Source organism: Solenopsis invicta, chromosome 4 (genome assembly GCF_016802725.1).
Source record: "Solenopsis invicta isolate M01_SB chromosome 4, UNIL_Sinv_3.0, whole genome shotgun sequence".
Taxonomy (NCBI): domain Eukaryota; kingdom Metazoa; phylum Arthropoda; class Insecta; order Hymenoptera; family Formicidae; genus Solenopsis; species Solenopsis invicta.
The window spans coordinates 17,153,040-17,177,806 of NC_052667.1; the positions used below are offsets into that span (position 1 = coordinate 17,153,040).

The following is a 24,767-nucleotide window of genomic DNA, read 5'->3' on the forward strand; positions in this document are numbered from 1 at the left end:
GAATTCCCTTAAAAAAGGTTCTCGGAAGCAAGAGATGTGAAGAAAGCAAGTTTTGCACATAATAAAGGATCTTGAATGCATTTAGAATTATTTTATAACTTTCACACGTTGGTTCAATTTTGTCTCGTTGTAAACCTTCTACAAATTTTTTAATGCCTTGTGTGACATCAATTGCTCTTTGAGCTACTGCACAATTTTCCAACCATCTTATGGAGCAAAATTTAAGTGGAAAAATATCAGAACCAGAATAATGAATGTATAAAGCTCTACGAGCTGGCACATCTTTGAAGAGATTATACAATGCTCTCATGTATGAGATAATGTTTCAATCTGTAGCACATATACCGGATTTGAATGCACAATGCAAAGAATGGAGACCGCAACTTCCAATATCAAGTAATTTGTTGTTTGAGAATTCCAATTTATATTATTTTAAGAAAGCCCAATTTACGTTTGGTCCATCTATAGATACTTGCAACAATTTTTCTGTCAGAAAAATGTCCAATACCTTCTTTAAATGCTTCAAAAAGATCTGTTGCTCTTGCGTCGAAGAAAACGTGAAGTTAAGTATCGTGTTCCTACTTCTTCTTTTTCTTCATCTTACCAAAATCTTACATTTATATCCATTTGTTGACATTTTATAACTTTGTTAAAAGATTCGTAAAAGCCAACAGCAATAAAAGTTGCACGGTTTACATTTTCTATTAATTTTTTCTTAAAGAAAGAAGCGACGCCGTACATAATAATATATCCAATTTTGGTTCTCATCAGTTGCATTTTTTGAGCAATGTAATTATCCGTAAACATTTTCTTAAGAACACGTACGTCTTTTTTTGAATCACGCAATGATTTGTGGGTCATTACAGTTTCTGTGCACCATAGTACTTCAGCTTTTATAATATCATCTTTCAACAAAAATGTTTCAATGTTGCATCGATTGATTAGGTAAAAATTGATTAGTATAGAAACACGTAGATGAAGATTCAGCAATAGGATCAGGAAGATTCAGGATTTACTTGAGCTGAGTCAGAGGAAGAAATAGAAGAAACAGCTGAAGCAGAATCGTCAGCTGTAGCTAAAAAATCTCTTAATGATATGAAATTACATCGGTCAATGTGTTTCTTGCTCTTCACGTAACTTACAAGAGCTGACTTTCCCATATTACTCAAAAAAATATTGCAATAACATAAAATACAGCGAGCATAATTTGGCTTCTCTGTTATAGGCTGTAGCCAGTTTTGAAATTCAGAGTTTTTAAGACAGATTTCTTGAAATTTTATTAATTTTAACATTATAGAAGCCGTCAATCTGTACATAATAATCAAATAATAATTTTATTATTGAATAAAAATTAACAATGTAGAAGTTTTGATTCTATAATTTGGATCATCTTCAGTACAAAAATTAAAGTGATAATATTATTAATTACGGTGACTATTACAATTCCTACGACGGGCGCCTTTGAGAAAATCATAATAGTCGCTGTAATTGTTAATACTGTTACTTTAATTTTTGTTTTTTTGTTACTGAAAATAATTCAAACTATAGGAACGAAATTTCTACATTGGATAACTATACGGGCCTTACCTCCAATTTCAATAAAAGTAAACTTTTTGCTCAAAATAAAAGAAAATGACAGAAATAATTGCTGCTCTGCCCCCCGAAGTGAAATATTAATTGTTAAAGTTGACGAATTTAGGTTAGGAAACCTGTCAGATAAGGTATATATAGCGATATAAAGATGCGCCATGACAACATCCCACGCAACACAAGGACGTCCTTTGGACGTCCAATGGACGCCGCGGTCAGACATGTCTTGACGTCTAGATGACATACCAATTGTGTCTTGTAGACGTCTAGGAAACGTCCTTCGGACGTACAATGTACCGCCTTCTGACGTCAAATGGACGTCATTAGGACGTCTCAGCAGGACATAAAAAGGACTTTTATGGACGTTGTTTGGACATTATTTTATAGTGCGCGATTAGGACTTTATTTAGTAAAAGATGATATTTATTAGTAAAAGTAGTATTAACCCTGCCGAAAATGTGCGATTAAAACCGATTAAAAAAAAAAGTAATCCGAATCGATCGAGATTTCTGCACCGAAAATATGGTGTTAAGACAGATTGAAAATATTATAAAATCGGAACCCAGATAGATTTATTAAAACAGAATACATTAATATAAAACGTTATAAATGTTTAATTTACAAAAAAATATTTCTTGTATCCTTTTCGTTAAAAAGGACTAAAAAAAGATTAAATTTGAATTAAATATTTAATTTTTGTACAAGATTAAATAACAATACAAATTGCATTAAATGGTGTAACATTAAGTAAAAGAAGTTGTAGATGCAAGAAAAAATGCCATACGCGATTATGTGGATGTAAACGGGGTAGACAAAAGTATTCGGAAGTATGTAAATGCAGCGCACAGTGCGCTAATCGAGTAAGTTATAAAAGATACGGGTATCTGCAGTTCATTTTAAATCATTAAAAAAAAATTTTTTTTATTATTGGTTTACGGCCAAAGTTAATCTTCGATCAATGGGTGTTGGGACTGTCTTCTTTCGAGAACAGAATCCGCGTTGATTGACGCTCTTGATCGAGCTTCAATCAATGGGTGCAGGGACTGTTCTCCAAAGAGGATAGAGTCCACATTGGTCCACGGCCAAGGTTAATCTTCGATCAATGGGTGCTATCATAGGACACATCCATTTGTCTATTTAGGATTCTAGGTTATCCAAAAATAAACTTGAAAACAATAAGAGTAATTATGTTTTTGCTTCATTGGTTCTAATTATTTTAAGAGTTTGATTAAAAAATGTTACAATTTTCCTAATTAAAAAGTTACTTTTTATCGCTTTTTGTCAAAAGACAAGTCACTTTTTTAATCCGACAATTGAATGGCAGCACTGTAATTGCGTTTAAAGTTAGTTATTTTCAAGATATGTTTCCTATGTTACACATACAATACAAAGTGTAAAAGATGTATTTATTGCACGGGGAACGCAAAATTCAAATTTCTTATTATTTATTTGCTCTTAAGCAAAAACAAAATTAATTTCATTATAACTTATCCCAGATATACAAAAAGATGTATCCTATTCTTTTCGAGAATAGTTTCAGTGATTAAAGTTTGATTAACAATTCCAATCAATGGGTTATATGTGTGCATACATATACAAGTCATAAAGACTTTTGATATTCCTTATATAATGAAAAGACGTTTAATACTCATTATATAATATGGTTATCTCCAACGTTGAAGTTACTTTTTGCTCTGTTTGTGAGCACTAAATTATCTGTCCTTAAAAGGGAATAGATTATATTGATTTAACCTCGATTAACAATTCTCTCTTTTCCTTAGTTCCTTAATTAAATCTCTCTCTATCCCTGGCATACCATCTATCGCTACAAGCCATTTCTATTATAATATTTTTCCCTCTCTCTTCCATATAAATCTTTCCATCCATCCTTCTTTTTTCCAACCAGCACACTTTTACCCATCTCTCCTCTCCCATCTCTTCAATCTTTTCTTTATTACTTCTCGCTCTAATACCTCATTTTACTTTTCGCTTGTCCAACCCTAATTCTTGCGTAATCAAATATCTTGGTGTACAGAAATCTATTTGGAACATCCATCTTATATAATCTAGTGAAATCTTCTCTAATTCCTTTTTTTCCTCCCATAATTCCACCCCATAGAACATTATACTCTCCACCAAATACTTAAACAACATCCATCTCCTTATGAAATCCTCCCTACAGATCCTTTCTCCTAATTCCCATATTAGCTGCCAATCTTCCTTTTCTCCTTAATTCCTTTATACGATAATCATAATCTCCTCTCCTATTAAAATTGAAACCAAGATATTTAAATGTTTGCACCTCCTCGATTTCTTTCTTTCACCATTCCCATTTCCTTTTCTTTCTCTTCTACCTTTATTGAACACCATCATTTTTGATTTATCTGTATTCAGCTTTAAATTCCTCTCTCTTAAAAACCCTCCTAAAGTTCCCATCATGTCACCCATAGCTTCCCTATTTTTCGCTAGTAACACTAAATCATCCGCATATGCCAACATCCACTTTTTTTTTTTATAGTTGGGAAACGCGTTTATGAGTCCCCGGTCCTGTGGGGACAGGAATGCGGGATATGTGAGACTCGCCGACCTAGCTAGTAGCCGGCATAGTCACTAAAATCCAACTTTTTTCGGCGTCTGGGCTCGGGACGGATCACGGGATCGAACTAGCATGCACCGCGATCCGTCCTAGCCCAAACGGGTTCCCGCCCGAGAGCAGGAACCCTCCTCCGGAGTTAGCGGCCAGAGCTCGACCAAAGTCGAGCCCCAGCCACCCGAACCGAGATACCTCCTCAACAGTGGAGAGGGTAGGGCTCTCTGTCCGGTCTAGCCGCGCTGTGAGAGTCCCCCCTCCCCACTGTTCTTTCCCGGCTTTCCCCCCTTCACTCTTCCCTGAGGAAGGGTGAAGGAGGGAATATGCCAACATACATACTCTATCTTTCCCTAACTTCGGTAAGGTACATATAGTGATATGAAAATGCGCCATGACAACATGCGCATGCTCTATGGTATATGAAAAGTGCACAAATTTGAAAGACGTATATAACGTAATATTTGTGATTTCAATGAACTAAATTTAAAAAATGTAAGAAATTATTTTGTCAAAAAGATATAAAATTTTAGAAGTAAAACTTCAAAAAATTCCAGGACTAATGACCAAATTAATCAAATTTCCAGGAAAATCCAGGATTCCAGGGGGCATAATGTGAAATCCATGACTTTCCAGGTTTTTCCAGGTAGTGGACACCCTGATAATGTCCATAATGCTCTGTAATCCATCATTAAAATTACATACTGCAATATCAGCAGCAATGTCGATGATTTTTTTGCCACTGGACATGATTTTAGGAGCGAGCGCCCACAGAACAGAATTGAAACACTCGTTGCTGTTCTGCGTAAACCCACCCAAGCACCGTGTTAATAGTTCATCCTGGCTGAGTTCTTCATAAATGGATTTAACGATATTCATGTTCACTAAGTTTTAGCTTCTTTGCCGATGTACTGACACTCTCACTTTCTGTTTCTAACATGTATCGATTCAGCGGCTTCCTTCCGCTGCTTCTCGGTTTAGAGGCACGACTAATTCCTCCTCTTGTCCCTTTTTTCTCCACTACTTTTGTCTTCCCCATGATGAATAATGAATAAACGTTTGAAAGTAACTTGTGAAAGACAAAACCAAGCAACACGTGAATGATGTTTACACGACTAATTCGTTATAAACTATATGAAACATAGAAGTATACGTCATATAATGAAAAAAGTAACTAGCGACATATACTTCACTATTTGGAACTAAAAGGGGTCATACCTAGGTCGGTAAATTAACTAGTAGGATGAGACAGGTAGTCTGTGCGCGCTCGGCAGCCTGAGAAACGCGCCGAGAGCGCTTGCTCCAAACCGGTTTATAACACTAGAAAAAGATTTTGGTCACCTTTCTAATGAATGAATTTCAATTCTATACACTTGAAAGAGTACTTTAAGCAAAAAAAAATTTTTGATTTTTTGAAAGTACAAAGGTGGTATTCTGCCTTAACTCGAAACTGTTCACTTTTACTCGAAACTTCTTTTTAGCGAAACAGACTTGCAAGACTAAACGACAACGCGAGCTCTCTCGATAGACTGACTACTGAAACTATGGAAATCTCTCTTATTTAGGGACAGATCAAAAGATATTAAGATGCCGCGTCTTTTGATCTAAGCTCGCGGCGCGACTTTATGATATTTGACGAAATACAGGCCGCAAACCAATTTCAATAATTTAAGAGTAACCGAAATACATGTAATCGGTATATCGGATCTCCACAAAAGTACATTATTTTCTCAAGCGGCAGTTTTTATATTGTTTATTGTAAGCCGCGCTGCAACTTATAAAGAGGTGTCCGATTCAAGCCGCGCGTAGTCCCCCCCCGCCCCTTACAAAGAAGTGCCACGTGCCGACAGTTGTTATAATAGACACAGCGTTTCTATGTGTATAAGTTCTTTGTAGTATTGCAATCTTAGTAAAGAGTTATTTGAACAGATAAATGCAATGCAACAATATAAGAATTGTGTAATTAATGTATAATTAAAGTGGATATATAAATAGTAACAAGTGTTTATAATAAGTATTAGAATGAATAACGTTTTTTTTCTGTTAAATAATTTTATCTATACGAATGTATTTTATTAGATTTTATATTTTACTTAGAATGATACATTTTATCTTGCAGGTCATTTCATAATATGCGAATTATATGATATCGAAAATATTAATAAAACTATACGACTTTCTGACATACCAACAACTCTAAAATGCAGTTTTATGTCTTAACCGTACTACTTAAGAGGAGTGGTTAATCTAAGATCTTCTGGAACACGCAAATCTGATCCAAAAACAATAGGACACTTTACTGCTATTTGTCGAAGGAGAAATAATTCCTGGATACAGTACGACGATTTAAAGGCGACAGAAATTACCGTATCACCAAATTTCAACGGAAATGTACAGTTATTATTATATTTCATTTAATATAATATACATATACTTATACATATATATTATATGTACTATATACTATTATATATATTAAGCATTACATAATATTACATAACTAATTATGTTAAGTATTGTTATTTAAATAAACTATACTATAACTAGAGTTTTAATAAATAAAATGTGTTTAAAATATATTTTCCTAATGTACTATTTTCCTATATAATAAAAGCAATTTTGTTTTATATAAAGATCCAAAATCACATGTAATAAGAATATAATAGATAAATTTATTTTTAAACAGATAGTGAGAATTGTTATTAATTCCAGTAATTATTTTATATCCTTTTGAATAAATGTAAGAATAAGATGTAAGAAAATTATCAAATGTTGTGTTGTAATATAGAATTTAAGATTAAATTCTCTATGGAAAATTTACCTTTTATTGTTATTCACGTATTGATGTAATTCACAAAAAAAGCAATTTAAAAAATTAATGCAATTAATTTAATTTTTTTAAATTTATGATTTACACGATGTAAACAAATTATTGTATACTTTGGGCTATTAAAGAATTAATTTAGATAAAATGTACATTAATATTCTATAAGTATAACTTATAACTTTTTCGTACAGCAGGAATATAAAATATTACTACAAAAAAAATTGCAATTCAATAATCAGAATGCATGTATTTTGCGAGCTCATAAATTAGTAAACCATATTTAGTCGCAAAATAATTAATTTTATTTATTTTAATTACAGTTCTCTCTTAAACCGAGAAGATGGGGTGGTTTTCTTGCGAAGGGGTTGTAGCTCAATAATCGAAATGCGCGTATTTTGCGAGCTCATAAATTAGTAAACGATATTTAGTTGCAAAATAATTAATTTTATTCATTTTAAGTACAATTCTCTCTTAAGCCGGGAAGGTGAGGAGGTTTTCTTACGAAAGGGTTGTAGCTCTATAATCGAAATGCGCGTATTTTAAGAGTTTATTCTTAGAATTTATACGCTGTACGAATTATATCCGCGATACGACATATTTTAATTTTTCTCAACATTTTTCTCTTGAGTTGAATCAGTTAAAGGGTTGTTTGGGGGTTAAAGGGATGAGCTCAAAAATCAAAACTATATCACTTCGAAAGCTCATAAATAGCTCGTAATTCTGCCGCAAAGATCGATTCAATATCTCTATTTTTAAGTAGTGGGGGGGCTGAGTCAACGTTGACTCAGCCCCTCCACAAAAAATATTAAATTCCTGCCCAGTGTAAGGAGCTCAAAATTTTTAATCTGCGTGATATGAAAGCTCATAAATAGCTTGTAATTTAACGCTATTTGTTTTTTAATTTCTCCAAAGTGGGGGGGGGCCAGCTCAACAGGGGTTTCAGAGTTGACTGCAAGTCGATTTTGCATAGACGTCTGCAGATGTCCTTCAAATGTTGACTTTACGACGTCTAGAAAAAGGCATGCGGTTCTGTAGTCCTGATGTACATCATGTATTGTTGAGAAACATAAATATTCATATCAATAGACAAAATAGGTCCATATATGAAGAAACCTTGATCTAAATCCCAATGAGCAAACAATATTTTTTAATTGGTTTTTTAATAAAAATTTTTTTATATTTAATTTAATTATTGTATTATATTGATATATATTTTTTAATTGCATTTTTATTTAAACAAATAACAGAAAAGTTATTCCAGATGCTATTCTACATTTGCGAAATTAGTAAAAAAACTATAATTTTATATTTGTTTATATAAATAATATGCTTTAATACATATTTCATTTTTTCGATAACGTATATTGACCTGATCTACCAGTTATATGCACATAAAGTGTTTACAGGTCATCATGAGGGATCGGTTCGCGGCAATCACGGAGGTCAAGCAATGTTCATCGGAGTCGCGACTTGGATGGGTGACCGCTTGAAAATTTCCGAAAAAAGTTCTTATGAAATTGATTTTCTTTGCAAAAATTGTTTTTGAAAATATTACAAAAATGTTGTTTTGCTTACGTCGATTTCATTTGAATGATCTACGTAAAAAAATGCAATAAATTATATTTAATTAGAGATATAGGAAACGCATTCAATGTGTTCAGTTTATATAAAATTCAATACATTTTTCGCGGATTCAGGAACTTGCTTTCATATGAATTTATTCAATCCAATTCATTTGTCGTTTACTGGGATGTGATTCATTAATAATAAACAAAAATTGTAAAATTGCCATTGTGATACGTATAAAGGCTTTGTTTCTTGATCAGATCTTCCTTTTAGAACTGCTATAACTTTTTGTCTTTCTTTACCAAATCGCTGGCGAATATTGTACCACATTTTTGCGGCATCTTTCTCTATTGATAATAGAAATAAAACTTGTAATAATAATATAACTTAACCTTACCGTGACAGGTAAACATATTGATTGATTTATATACACCTCATCTGACATTTGTTTCGACAAGTTAAAGCCAATATTTTCCCAAGCTAGATCTTTACAAAAATCTTTGCCAGCATATTCTTTCCAGTTTTTTGTATATAAAGCAGGATTTGCCTTGACAAATGCGATCAATTCCTGCTTTAGTAATGTATCTTGTTCATCATCGTCGTTTTTTTCTATCTCGTCAATCACACTTTCTTCAAATGATTTTTCAGACATTGCACTAAATTTATCGAAAAATCCAACATAATTAAAAAATGATTAAATGAATACGCACAATAACATCAAACAAAGTAACGCAACGCAATGCAAGACGCTTGCCGTAGGCTGTAGGCAGAATCAAAATGAAAATGATTCGCTTTGCTTACGGCTACTGCTACAATCTTAAAAACCGGAATTACGTCACTTACAATCTACTGTTACGACCTAATACTCTCCATTGTAGACGGACCTTCAAAGCGCCTGGCTAGCCGCTTAGTTGCGCCACACTTGGCGCCAACATCGCGTCCTATGATTGGACAGTTTCAAATGCTCACCATTTGTAAACTATAAACATCACAACATTTTGTTATTAATATTTTCGATTTATTTTTTTCATAAGGAATATGTATTCTATACTGTACGTTTCCAGATATTTTATATTTAATTTTATCTGCACTTAAATATAGTATGATATCCATGAAGTTAAAGACAGTCTTACTTAATATTTTAGCTGCATACTTGGTTTTCATTTATTTCGAAATAAACTATGGTATAACATGCTTATCTGTAAACTTGGGCATTTAACATAGCTTTAGTAAAGAATGTTTGTCATTATATCGTAATAATGTCATTCCACGAAGCATGTTTCTTTCCTCAAATTTGTTGTTATTGTGTACACACAAATCTCTTAATAATAAATTATTGACTGATTCCTCTTAATAAATGTATGTAATCAAACATTAGGTTATTTGATATCTTCTTATTAGAAAACTGTTTTCTGAAACAGATGCACATTTATTTTTACTTTTTATTATTGTACTAAAATATTAAAATTGTACGATTGTTGATGAAAACACAAATTGTGTATCACATGTAATAATTTATTACTTCTTGTACATAAATTTCTTATTGTACGTATTTTATTACTTTTACTAATTAGAGTATTTAAAGCGACAATATTTGAGGCTCCTTGATCGCATATTGTGATTGTTGGTGTTAAACAATACATCATATTTATCAACCATTGTTGATAAATACTGCATTAGTTGGACAATCTTTGTACTACTCTCACAAAATCCATACTCGAACGGCATCTTCTTTCCTATTTTTAAGCATCGCAAGTAAAATAGACGCACGTAATAGCATCCCAGTATACGAAAATAGATTGAAAATTTATAATTTATTTGAATACATTTTGGATTAAAAGATAGTAATAAAGTTATTTCAATCATGTCATGAATTAAAATGGATTGGGTAACTCGCAAAAACTCTTTTTAGATTAAAAAAAAAAATAATTAAAATCACTTTATTTCAATTTTATTTCATGGATTAAAATAAATTATATGGTCCGCATAACTTTTTTGGATGAAAAAAAAAAAAAATAAATAAAAATTCTGTAATTTCAATCTCACTTCATAGATTAAAACAGATTTAAAAAATTCTTAAACTTTAATTGGATAGAAATAGATTCGTGTGGTCATTGCCAAATCCAAATTCTTGATTTTTTGAATCCATTTCTATCCATTTCTATCAATTTTAAATATTTTGAATCCATTTTTGTTTGCTAGGATAATCAGCTATTTTTCCTGTCTTTCTATTTCTGCAGTTATTTCAAAATCAATAATTTTATCATGCAACTGATTATATGATAATGGCTGAAGACATATAAGAGTAATAAACTTCTTAGCTTCAGCATGTATATCTGTCGCTATTTGTTTTAAATATTTAATCATTAACCCTTAAACACATAAGTAGGTCTAAGAGACCCCATATGAAGTTTGAACGCTTGCTGTGTGAAGACGGAACGAGATAGGAGGTTTGGACCAGGCCGTAAAAAAGTTTGAAATCTTCTGTTACGTCCTGCGTAGTAACAATTCTTTTCTTTCGAGCGGGTACACCGTTGTTCGACAGAAAGATACGTATAAGCTCCCCCACCAAACGCTAAAGATAGAAAGTCGATAAACACGAGTACGCAGCCCTTTCGGCTTCCAGAAACACAGCGCCCACACCACAATAAATCGCTCTAAAAACTATCATTCTCTGCAGTTCGCTAATAAGTCACCTACGTTCTTTACCGAAAAACCTACTGTCAAAAAGAAATTATAAGGTTCCTTAAGTAGACGGCGCTCTTTGACGCCTGACACGTGTCTGGTCAGCGAAGCGTTAGAAACAAAGAGCGTTATTAAACCGAAACTCGTGGAAGAGCGCGTAGGCGTTACAATAAATAAAATCAGTGCGCCCAAGAATCATTGGCCAAACTAGTATAAATAAGCAGCCTTCCTAAGCAGGAGGGGCATACCTTCTTTCCATTTCATCATCTCTAATCCGTCGCACAGTGCGTAGCATTTTGTATGCTCGAGTCTGTAACGCTCGGATTCATTCTTTTGTTTCATCTCATCCATCCGAGTCAGTCGGTATTTACCCGTACTGCACAAAAGCTTGCAGCAACATTGCTGCAATGCTGCAATGTTGTACGTTGCAATGCAATGTTGCAGAAACATTGCAAAGATATTTTTTTTGCAATATTATTTCAGCAATATTGCAGCATTATTTAAAAAATATTTTAAAAAATATGACTTATTCTATTGTATTATAAATGCATGGTTATTTAATATGTGTATATGTGTAATATTAATAATTACTTTTATAATTTTTAACCTTTAAGAATTCTTAAATGAAATATGTTATATTATTATACATACAAATTGGCATATTAGTCTTAATATATCAGTAATACTAAAATTTCCCATAATAGATCGATGCGTCTTTTTAGAACAATTTTAATTACTTTGTGTGTTAAAAATATTATGTCAAGTTGTATATAATCTATGAGTAAGGTTTTGTGTACAATGGAGGAATAGATATGATTATTAAATATTAGAAACAAAAAAATTAGAAACAGATTAACGAGGGAAGATCAGGAAAAAGTTGATTTTTATAAATTTTTTTGTGGCATAAGACTTTTAATGAACTGTCCATAACTTTTCTCACATATTTCTTATAATTCGTAGATGTAGAATTATAAGAAATATGTGTGAAAAGTTATGAACAGTTCATTAAAAGTCTTCTGCCGCAAAAAGAATTATGAAAATCAGCTTTTTTCCGCCAATTACATGACTTTCCCCTCTTAAATGTAACACGCACAGTGAATATAATGTTTTATGGCTTATTTGTATTTATTGTGCGTTTCGTTTAATATTTATTTCAAATTTTTTGTATGTCTGATATTTAGTCCATACAATACATAAGTTTGCAATTAACATTCCAACGTTACAGCAATGTTGGTGCAATATTACTGCAAGTATTCCTTCATTGCTGTACACTGTGTAATGTTTTGCTGCAATATTGTTGCAAGTACTCCTCCATTATACGCAAAGTATAATATTACATAAACGTTATATTACAATGTTGCTGCAACATTACGTGCAATGTTTCAGCAATATTGTTAAAGCGGACATTTTACCGTTGCTGCAATATTGCTGAAACATTGCAGCAATATTTTGCAACATTTCTGCAATATTACAATCTTGCGATGAAATATTTCTGCAATGTTGCTGCAATATTTTTGTGCTGTACGGGTACTCTTTTCCTTCACTGAGATCATCAATTCGTTGAGACTCAGTTCAACCCAAATCACTTTCCTTCTCTTAGTCTATCTGTTATCGGGACTCAGCTATATCCATTCAAGTCCGTTAATCTATTATTCAGTCAGTTACCCAGTGCTGGTTAAATTTGCACTTTTACTTTTCCGCGAGTGTTCCACACCCGAGTCACAGGGCTAAACATCTACTGCGAGCATACCTTTACACGATGAGCAATCAGAAACCCGCGTTGGCCACTACCATAATTGTAAGAGGTTAGTAATCCGGGATTCGTTTGAGAGTTCCCCGCTACACAAAAATAGTAAGTCACTATTCATTTTTTCCTTCTTTCTTTCTCTCCCCCCTTCTATTAACTAAAAACCAATTACTAAGGAATAATCACGGAATTTAATATCCCGTCTTTTCCTGATATATCGAGTTAATTATAATCTGGTCAAATCGCCCTCGAAAATGTATCATAATTATACATACGCTTACTTATATATATTTTTTGTAACAATTGTTTAATAATCTATAAATTATAATTATTTGAGTAATGTTGTAATAATCGAATAATATTATTTAGATTATATGCTTAGATTATGAATTGTCAAATGTGTAACGTTCGCAATTAATCATCTCTTTTATTTACAATTCAATGAGAAAAATTAACGGTAAACCAATACACCCCTAGTAATAAATAAATGCGACAAATCAAATTCTCAAATGTAAAATCTTCTTTTCTCTTTTTATAATATATAATAATTACCCAATTATGTACGATAGTTTTAAAATATATGTTATGCTAGTTTTTATAAAGAAATGTAATTGTTAAAATTTATTTCATTTCCTTTTTAAATTAACCCGTCTCTTGAACGCCTTCTCCTAGTAAAAGATCACGCGAGGTCCTATCCCGAGTTAAAGAGATTTGATTCTCTGACTCAAATAAGGACCGACGATCGCACGACTCTTGGAAGGGCGTGAAAGCGTGTCATGGCACGGTGACCCAATTTTCAGAGTCATAAAAGTGCGTTTGCTCTCGTGTCGTACGTCCGTTTAATACGACCACGAGTTTAAGGAGTTTAAGTTTCTGTTGCGTTCTTCCCTGCCTTCCCTAAATTCCAGATGGCCTTTCCTTAACCATCTTTCCTTTAAGGCTGGATGTAACACTTCTTTTTCGATTGATATGGTTGATCAACTTTTTTGGTCAACTATAATTCGAACGGCACGGCAGCAAAGTTTTGTTAGGATCAATACAGCCCATATAGTGTGTGAGTAAAATTTTTTTGTGAGTTATCTTATGTAAAAAAACTGAACAAAACACGTTCAAACAGATCCGTTCGCGTCTGTTACTCTGTCTAAAGTTAAAATACTATAGTGCCGTGACAAAGAGGACTTCTGCGTAGGGTCCAAATATATTATGAAACACATCAATTTTCAATTTTAAATACTTTGAGTTTATAAAAAATACTTCACATTTGTCTTGTTATATAAGTATATTTTTTAATAGAAATGGCAGTGACATAATTTTTTTTTTAAGTACCACTCTTTAGCTTTGAAACGCCGTATTGTAAAGTCTTTAAAAATTTTTTATTGCAAAGATATGATTAAAAAAAAAGTGGATTTTCAAACACCCAAAAAATACCTCAAATTTTCCTTGTTATATAATTTTACTTTTTAAAAGGAATAACAATACCATAATTTTTTTTGAAAGTGTTACAGGCGCCAAAATTTTTCCTTATTTTTTGCACCATCCGCATACATTCATCAAAATAATTCTCAATACGATTAAATTTTTCAAAAACACAATAGATACAAATTATAGTAGGGAATTTGACACATAAAAATAATTTAACGTAATCAATTACTACAAATCAGAATTTATATCGAAATCGCTACGTTCAACCGCTCATTTTTGAATAATATTTTTAAAAATATAAATAATGATAAAATAATAGACTCGCAATCGCATAATGATTGCGTGTACCAAGTGCTATCGCGCCGTACACGTAAATCTGAGATGACTATTTAAAATATAAATTATTTTGTATCGAATATTATACGCGGAATCTAGGAATGCGACTCATAGCGATCGCACGCATCTTTCCTCTGCCCCGCGGCTCGCGCCTAGAAGCTCGTGCGGCTCGATCTCTATTATTTTCTCAGACGCAAAGAAAAATAGTTTTTGCCTAGTATCAACTATAAATCCATAATTTTTGACCTGGAAACATGTTGTGCGTACATTCAGTTATTATATTGCGCTTGTCGCATCTAAATATCTTAAAAATTATAGCTGGTAAAAATCGTAAAAGCCCAACTCGCTTGCGCGTCTACCCCGCACCTCTCGACTTCCGCAAGAGCCGCAAAGCGCTCGCGCGCACCGATTCCTAAAGTTTATTCAGGCACAAAGAAAAATAGTTTTCTCATAGTAGCAACAATAAAATCATAAGTTTCAACTTGCAATCTTGTAGTACGCCTACTTCGCTATCGCACGGTGCACATAGATTTGAGATAACAAAAAAATTGAGAGCGTTAAAAATGTTTAAAGAATAAAAATTATTTTCACCCAGAAGCAATATTAAAACTTTAACTTTTTGGCGACATAACAATTCGGCAAAAATAATACTACCGTTCTGCATACTCAAAATCAAAATCCCTTGAAAATTTTATTTTATATTAAAATTCAAAGTATCAAAATGTAACTTTAAAATTGCACGCGTCTCACCGCGTCTTGCAATCAATCCTCGCGAATGCCTACAAGCTTCCACGAGTGGGAGTCAGGGCGCGCGAGGTGCGCGGTGCGTAGCAAGGTGCGGCATTTAAAGGGCCTAAATCATATTGAAAAACTGACAAAAAGTGGGGAATCTTCCCCCCCGGCACACCGCATCAACAACCTGTCAGTATAAATAGGGCAATCCCAAAGCTCCGAGTGTTCATCAGTGTTCATATCTGGCTGATGATCGTTAAGGCGCGTACCCAGGGCGACTTCCAAATGCAAGATTATTCAGTTAGATTACGGGCGGGTTACTTTTCCTAACACTATAGATTTTCCCCGAGACCAAACAACTTGTCGAAAATTATTTACCCTTCTGGAAATCTATATTACTACAAATCTATTTTCCTGAATACAGGTCGACTTAAAATCATATTCTCGAATCTCTACATTTATTTTCTGAATTCAGCCTTCTCTGAACTAAAAATTTATCTAAAAATTATTTTAAAATCTTATGATCTTGAGATTTACTTTTTAGAACACTTATTTTTCTATCCTGTATAAAATTTTCTCCACTTCTTTTTTTCCATATACCTAAAATCAGGACGAGCGCTTCCTACCCACTAGAATAGCAAAACCGTGATAACCATCCTGTCTAAAAATCTTCCACCTATCCATAGAACAGGACGAGCGCTTCCCAGTCTCCAGGATAGCAAAACCCTGATCTTCCCTTTTCTGAAAAAATGATTCCACTTCTAAAGAATAAAACTCGTATAGTGTAAAATTATTTCTTTTTTAAAATGAAATTAAAATAGAATTAAAATGGAATTAAAATTAAGATCAACGGTCTCAGGGAATCACCATATGTTTCCAGATTAAAATCACTCTTACCTATTTCTAGATAAATAGGACTCGAATTACTCTCAGACTCCTAATCATCATTCTATTTCTTTTAGAAATTTTCTTTCGCTTGTTTCTCTCTGCGGCTTGATATCTCTCTCTGTCTTTAAAAACAGCCTATAATTATAGCTTCCTGCCTATAGCTTTCTTACTAAGGAAACGGTAAGCATAAAAAAAAACTTATACTCTATTACTCTTATGGCAATCATATTAATTATGTCATCTTCTAAAATGAACGGTATAGAATATGATCAAGGACAACCGGTCCACTACAAAATATCGAGAACGCATGACGGGCATTTTGTGATATCGTAATATGTACTAGAATTTTTTCTTTCCATCTTCGTAATAAACTCATTGTCAGTCAAATGCAAACAATCATACTCTTTATTTTACACATACACACTCATCCCACGCAACGCTCTAATCCACGCATCCTTCCACGCAAATATAAATAAAAGAAGAGAGAAAAGCTTCTCACATTCAACTTCACTCAAACACTTAAAAATTAAATCTATTCCATGTTTCTTTTAAAATCGTTGTTGATTAATTGAGGGAGTCCCTCAAATTAAGTAACAATTGGTGACAGCGGCTAAAACAAATTTTAAAAGCAATTACACCGCTATTTTTCAAACCGACGGACGTAACAGAAAGTATAACTCTTTAGCTTTAAAACGCTGTATTTGAAAGTCTTTAAAAGTTTTTTGTTGCAGAGATATAATTTTTTAAAGGAAAAGTAGATTTTTGAATAATTTATAATTTTTGCTTAATGGTTTTTCTTTTATTAGTTAACAATAAATCATTTTTCGACAATGCCAATTATGCAGTCACATTTCTGAGATTTTGAACTTTTATGTGCAAAAAAATATTGTTGAAAAATGTTGATAGGAATCAAAGTTATAATTTCTCAAAGTTGTAAAAATCTCTCAGACCCTAAAATATGTTTACGTATTTTATGGGATCGGTGTGTTTAAGAATTAATTTAGTGCAACCACGTTATAATAGGATATAAAAGGTTAAGAATGATGTTTGGAAATAGGCAGTATAAAACTTGTTTTATTACACTTGGTAATGCCAATACAGATTTAATCTGTGTAAATACTTTATGCAAATTACAAAACGTGTGAATAATAATTGTGACTACTGAATTGTAAAGGTTTACTCTAAGACAGGAAACAAAGCCAAAGAAAGCGGAATGCTATAGAGCACACACAGGCATACCACATTACTACAATAGACACTAGCGCTGTCTGGTGATCTTCTGATCGCGTTCAGAAAGCCCATATAACTATTGTTGCATTCCAACACTCCTCCTCAACAATAATTAGTTATCCATTCATACCACTCAGCTGTCTTAAATTCCTTAATCTTATTCGCTCAAGTGGTTTGGTTAAAATATCCGCAATCATTGTTTCCGTCGGACAGTACTTATAACTTATAACGCCCGTATCGCTTAAATCCTTTACAAAATTATACTTAGTACTGACATGTTTAGTTCTTTTACTGTACTTATCCTTATTTACTAATTTGATACAGCTTTGATTATCTTCGAATATTATAGTTGGATACACTTGCTTCTCATTAAAATCTTTAAGTAAATTTTGCAACCATATCGCTTCCTGACATGCCTCTGCTAGGGCGATATACTCGGCTTCTGTAGAAGACAGTGCTACGCACGTCTGCTTTCTACAGGCCCAACTTATTGTGCCTCCGTTAAATTTGAATAAATACCCGCTGTTAGACTTTCTATCTTCTATATCCTGTGCCCAATCAGCGTCCGCATATCCAACTAGAACATCCTTTTCATCTTTTTCTGTGGAACCTAATTTTAACTTTAAATGCTTAGTGCCCTTTAAATAACGAACTATTCTCTTCGCTTCTATCCAATCTTGTTCTGTAGGACAATTCATTTTTCTACTGAGTATCGATACGCTAGCTGTTATATCTACCCTAGTATTCGTAGCAATATATATTAACGCTCCAATTAAACTTTGGTATTTCTTCTTTTCAATCTTATTTGACTCATCCTTCATGTTTCTGTAACCTATGTCGAGTGGAATTTTGGACTCCTTTGCATCCTCCATCTTATATATCCTTAGTAGCTTCTCAATATAACCCGTTTGACCAATGCTGTATATACCATCTTTATCCTTAGTAACATTAATACCTAAATAAAAACTAATGTCTCCGAGATCTGTTAACTCAAAATGATTACATAATCTTTTATACATGTTTGATATATACTTTATATTATTACTTGCTATTATTATATCGTCTACATATAACATCATATAAACTTTATCATTACTGACCTTTTTAGTATACAAACATAAATCTACTTGACTTTGCTTATATCCTTCTTTAATTAAAATACTACTTAACTTTTCGTTCCAAACTTTAGCAGCTTGTTTTAAGCCATAAATGTTTTTATTCAACTTACATACCATGTTTTCTTTTCCCTTTACCTCGAAGCCCTTGGGTTGTGCCATAGATCGTCTCATCGAGTATTCCATTTAAGAACGCATTCTTTACATCATAGTGCCGAACTGTTAAATTCTGCTTACTCGCTACAGCCAATAACGTCCTGAACGTAGTGTGCCTTGCCACAGGTGCAAATACCTCCGTGTAGTCCACTCCATACTCCTGAGAGTAGCCCTGCGCAACTAGTCTTGCTTTATACCTCACTATGCGTCCTTGAGCATCTGACTTTGCTTTGTAGACCCATCTGCATCCCACGACGTTCTTATCTATAGGCTCGTCCACCAATGTCCACGTACCAGCTTTTATGAGTGAATCATATTCTTCCTTCATGCTCTTCATCCACATGATACTGTCTGATGAAGATACTGCTTCCTCGTATGTGTCTGGTTCAAACGATTCTTCTCCTCCTGAATAATATGCTAGGTTACAATATCGATCTGGTGGGACTCCTTTATTTTCTCTTTGTGATCTTCGTAACTCTTTATCCTCACTGTTGCTCTCCACCTGTATGTCTGTCTCCTTTTCTTCTTGACCTTCTTTTTCTTGAATGCTTTCTTTATTTTCAATTTCCTTTTTTAATGGACTCCATATAACTTCTTTATTATCCTTTGTTTCTTGTTTCTGTTCCTTTTGTATGATTACTTCTTTAGTTTCGTTACCTTCATCAAGAAAATTAACATCTCTACTTATTGTAACTTTATCTGTACTCGTGTCTAACAAACGATATCCTTTTGCATTTTCCGCATAACCCACGAATACAAACTCCTTTGCTTTTTCATCCAATTTTCTTCTTAATTCTTTTGGAGTGTGTGCATACACCTTAGAGCCGAATATGTGTAAATGTTGCAACGACGGTTTCTTCTTATATAATCCTTGATCTTCTCCGTTACTTCCGATTTATGTTCCATTAAATATACCTCCGTATACTTGCTGTAATCGTCTATTAGGGTAAGCACGTAGCGCTTCTTTCCAGGAGTTACCGTTTGCATGGGTCCGCAAACATCTGTGTGTATTAGATCTAGTGACTCTTCCGATTTACTGGATGACTTCTTTGGGAATGGCTTCCTCGTCATTTTCCCCTTTATACATGTCTCACAGACGCTTCTAATACCGCAATCTGCAATTTTCAAGCCTGTTACTAGATCTTGTATTATCATCTGTTTTACCGCTTCTGGATCCCTGTGACCAAGTTTCCTATGTAACATGTGTTGCAATCTTTCGTGTGCTTGTTTACTGCCATTAAAGCCTTGTGATCAAACCGCAATCTGTATAGATTTCCGCTAAGGTCTGCAGTAGCTATAGTATCTTTATCTTTTATTATCCTGCATTCTTTTGCTGTAAACTTTACTTGAAGGCCCTTTTCCGTTAATTTCCTTACAGATAATAAATTTTCTTCTAGCGTAGGAACGTATAATACTTCTTTAACCATAATTGTATTTCGTTTACCTTTATCGTCATTACAAGTGAGATAACCATCTCCAACTCCTTGTACTCTTGCATTATCTCCATTCGCCAGCATTATGTTTTCGTTTGTGCAAGTATTAAGTACCTCGAAAAAATTTCTGTCGTTGGTCATATGACTAGTGGCCCCTGAGTCAATATACCACGTTTGTTTACTGCGGCTCCTGTCCTTGACACCGAAACAAATGTGAGGATCATTATTTTCGTTAACTGCTTGATTTGCTTTCTCTTTTTCCTTTCCTGCTTTCCACTTCTTGTACTTTATGCAGTCTTTCTTCAGGTGACCTAATTTGTGGCAGAAAAAACATGTAACATCTTTCGCGTCTTGCTTTTGTGTAGTTTTTACAAATTTTTTAGATTGTGCCTTGAGCGCTTTATCATCGCGTTCGTCTGTATGATCTTTCGCATTTTTCCGTCTTCTGTCCTCGTCTAAAAGTTTTCCCTTGACAAGCTCTATGGTTAACTCGTCTTCCGACCTTGTCTCTAACGCCGTAATTAGAGTGTTATATGATTCCGGCAAACTACACAATAACAACGCTATTATCATTTTATCTTTTAACGCCTCACCTAGAGCAGCGAGCTGATCCACCGAATTGAGCATTGCATTCAAATGACTTTCCATATCACCGGTCTCTGAGAGTTTCATGCTACAGATCTTTTTGAACAGAAATACCTGATTCGTTAGCGAGGCTTTCTGATGATAACTTTGCAACGCTGTCCATGCTTCCTTTGCACTGGTTGTATCCCTGATATGCCTTAATTGATCATCTTCAACCAACAAGCCGATCGTAGCACGTGCCTGTCTATCCGCTTTGAGCCATTGCTCGTCCGGTGCTGCTGGTCTCTCTTTACTAACCGTATGCCACAAGTCTTCCCTTATCAGTAGCAATTCTAACTTACATTTCCATACTTGGAAATTTGTATTGTTTAGTTTTGTAATATTAAACCGCGTATAATCTGCCATTATTTCTCTTTATGCCACGTAACCTGGGCCCATAACCTATAAAAGGTTAAGAATGATGTTTGGAAATAGGCAGTATAAAACTTGTTTTATTACACTTGGTAATGCCAATACAGATTTAATCTGTGTAAATACTTTATGCAAATTACAAAACGTGTGAATAATAATTGTGACTACTGAATTGTAAAGGTTTACTCTAAGACAGGAAACAAAGCCAAAGAAAGCGGAATGCTATAGAGCACACACAGGCATACCACATTACTACAATAGACACTAGCGCTGTCTGGTGATCTTCTGATCGCGTTCAGAAAGCCCATATAACTATTGTTGCATTCCAACATAGGATATTACTATTATTAAGTTGAGAATTTAGTGTTGTGATTGATGGGCAAAGTAAATATTTTGATAAGAAATTCAATAAGATCTTTCGTAAATGCCAATGCAAAATATTTTATCTGTTACACTGTGTCTATGGATCTACGACAATAAAATTTGCAACAAAAAAATTTGCAACAATAAAAAACATTACACAAAAGACAGAAAAATAATCATTAATAATTCATGTTATTTAATAGAGGAAGGACGGCGAACGTAGAATATGTCTGTAGTGGCGGAATATCATGATATCTCGTTTAATTCGCGTTGATTTCTAAGAGCAACTATTAAAATTATTTTGTCAGTCTACTTTGACATTGTAGGATAATTATTGGTCATTAATGTTTACTGTGTTTTTATAAAAGCTGAATTTCAGTTTTGCGGGCAGTAGAAATTTTTACAAGTGTATATTCTTTACGTCATTTTAAGAAACATCTTACATATTAATCATTAAATATAATTCAAGTAAAAATAAATTCGCGTAAAGAGACGTGGTCTTTCGCTAACGCGTTCACTTGGTGCGAGTCGCGCTTCTTGAAAAACAAAAATCAACTGCGAGCTAATGTGGATCTTCATGCGTTTCAAATAATAATTCTTCAATTGCGTGTAATTTGAATGTATTGGTAACATACGTTTCGATCATAGATCTGAATTCTCTTCGGTGTAATAGATGAATGAAAAAATGTATCAAATTTAACACAATACGTAGGGTGCGTTCCGTTTGGACGCTTACACGCTTTAAGCGCTTATAAGCGGCGCTTTCATCGTTCCTTATGGCGCTGTAAGCGCTAACAGATCGTTTAATGACATCATCATTGACGTGATTATTCCCGCTCAAATACGCTTTTTCCATCGAGGTAAGGCAGCAAAAGCGCGAGCGCTCACGTTTCAAATGTTTCAAATAAAACGTGAGCCTTTACGCTTATTGCTTCCTTTAACCTCGTTGGAATCAGAAAAGACGATTTTTCTGATTCGAAATTAGTATTAGTTCACCGCTATTTGTGGCTTATATATTTACTTGTGAGTTTGTTTGAGACCAGGTACGTGTTTGTCCATTACAAAATTTTTGCAAGATTGCTGATGCAATCACTTATAAATTTGTGTTATTCCACTTTTGTTAAGATTCCTTTTTTATATTTTGATTTAATTTTTAGTCTTCGAACTATCGAACTTGAGGAAACTTCTGTGGGACAATTCTGTGAAAATATGGCTTCTGATAAAGTAAAAATTTTTTTACAAGATGCAGAGAACAATGAAGTTTTCTCTATTTTAGTGACTCCAGAGGAAGCAAAACGTTTGGAAACAGGTAAATTTAAATTGTTATGAAATTAATATTGCAAAATATTTAAAGTTAAACAATTGGCTAACTCTATCACGCCCCGACTGCGCGATCCGTGTCGGCTGATACAGAGCTGAAATATTGATTTTATGCTCTTTATCATGCATTTACAGCTTTCGCACACTTAATATTTAATAATGTTCTTAATATTAAAAAATGTAGAAGATATTTGTAAATCATGAAAGATGAAATTAATATCGCAAAATATTTAAAGTTAAACAATTGGCTAACTCTACTCAACTCCCAAAGGTTCATTTGCACACCGTTCATTTACCCACCACCACTCACAGCGGCCGATGTATAGAGATTTTCCATTGGCCAAGCGTGTGAGAGATCTGTGGGCAAGTAAAATAAAATTTAGTTTATAAATAAAGTTTAATTTCTATATATAAAAAAATAAAAATAAAAAAAAATAACAAACTCATAACTGCTACTAATAATAACTACTAATACTATAACCCATTGTATTCCCGATATTAACATTATTATTATTTTTTTTAAATAGATATCATTTTTGCAATTGAAAAATTAAATGAGGCAAAACATAATAAATATGGTAAGTCAAAGAAATTTGTCAGCTTTAATAGTTTATGACATGTAATATAAATAAAATATTTATTTTACAAAGATATTTATGATACAATTATTTTTTTAGATGATAACAGCGTAAAAAATATTGGAATAGAATCTTCATCACGTGACCAGAATGAAGAAGTTGGAGGTATTTTTCATAAATTTTTTAAATGCGTAAAATTTTTAAATTTTATGAAAAAAAAATATTTACAGTTTTTAAGTGGCCGCATGAAGCCATTCTTCTATTAATAGAAGAATATAAATTAAGGGAAACAGATTTTACCAGCGGAAAAAGTTCACAGAGGAAAATATGGGCTTCAATTGCAGAAGAAATGAAAAAACATGGGCATGATGTAACTGGACCGCAATGTTTGTCGAAGTTTTCCGGACTCAAACGCACATACAAAAGTATAAAAGATAATAATAAAAAATCAGGATCAGGAGCAAGAATGTGGCCATATTTTTCTGTAAGTTACTATTAAAAGAATATTAATATTAATATTAAGAATATTAATATTAAGAATATTAATTAATCATTTAATTATATTGAATATTAAGAGGCAGTTCATGATTAATATAACGACTAGAACTTATTGGTTGTTACGTTAATCATAAACTATAAGTATGTAGAAAGGACTTCTCAGTTTGGAAAATTTTCCGAGGAAAATATTTAGAATATTTTAATTTAATTTTAGAACATGGATGAATTATTACATTCCAAATATATGTCACCGTTAACGACTTTGTCTTCAACGGGAAAAAGGACTGAAAAATCTTCAGAATTTAATAGCATAAGTGATACATGTAACGATGTAGCTGGACCAAGTAGTAGTAGAGTTAACTTGGACGATGAAAAGCCAGTGCATAGTAAGTTTATACCTATTGTCTTTTATGTTTTACTTTGTAATTTTTTTTATAGAATGCTATGTACAACGGGTAGGAGTCTTTTGACTACTTTGCAATTAATCACCAGCCACACTCATAGTGCTTAAGGCGATGCTGGACAACATATATATATGTGCTTATTTTTATTCCGGCTTTTCTCTTAATTGGCTTTATTGATCTCAAAATCCTTTTACACGATTAAAGTAGTGACAAAAATATTTGCCGGAAACTATAATTCAATACGAAAAACGAAAGTTGATTAAAAAATTATAGTTTAATTATCTGCATTTGCAG

General features: G+C 33.2%; 1 protein-coding gene across 1 annotated transcript; it reads left to right on the plus strand.

Moving 5' to 3' along the window:
* Window positions 1-22,503: 22,503 nt before the first annotated feature.
* On the plus strand, window positions 22,504-24,580 carry LOC105206767. Its single transcript, XM_039448444.1, has 6 exons — window positions 22,504-22,982; window positions 23,521-23,571; window positions 23,671-23,751; window positions 23,802-24,049; window positions 24,284-24,455; window positions 24,516-24,580. The coding sequence occupies exons 1-6, from the start codon at window positions 22,757-22,759 to the stop codon at window positions 24,578-24,580; spliced, it is 843 nt and encodes a 280-aa protein (XP_039304378.1). The 5' UTR covers window positions 22,504-22,756.
* The last annotated feature ends 187 nt before the right edge of the window (window positions 24,581-24,767 follow it).

Coding starts and splice junctions, on each gene's coding strand:
- LOC105206767 (XM_039448444.1), top strand. CDS start 22,757: ATGCAATCACTTATAAATTTGTGTTATTCCACTTTTGTTAAGATTCCT. Junction 23,752..23,801: donor TGGAGGTATTTTTCATAAAT/TTTTTAAATGCG, acceptor AAATATTTACAG/TTTTTAAGTGGCCGCATGAA. Junction 24,050..24,283: donor GAGCAAGAATGTGGCCATAT/TTTTCTGTAAGT, acceptor ATTTAATTTTAG/AACATGGATGAATTATTACA.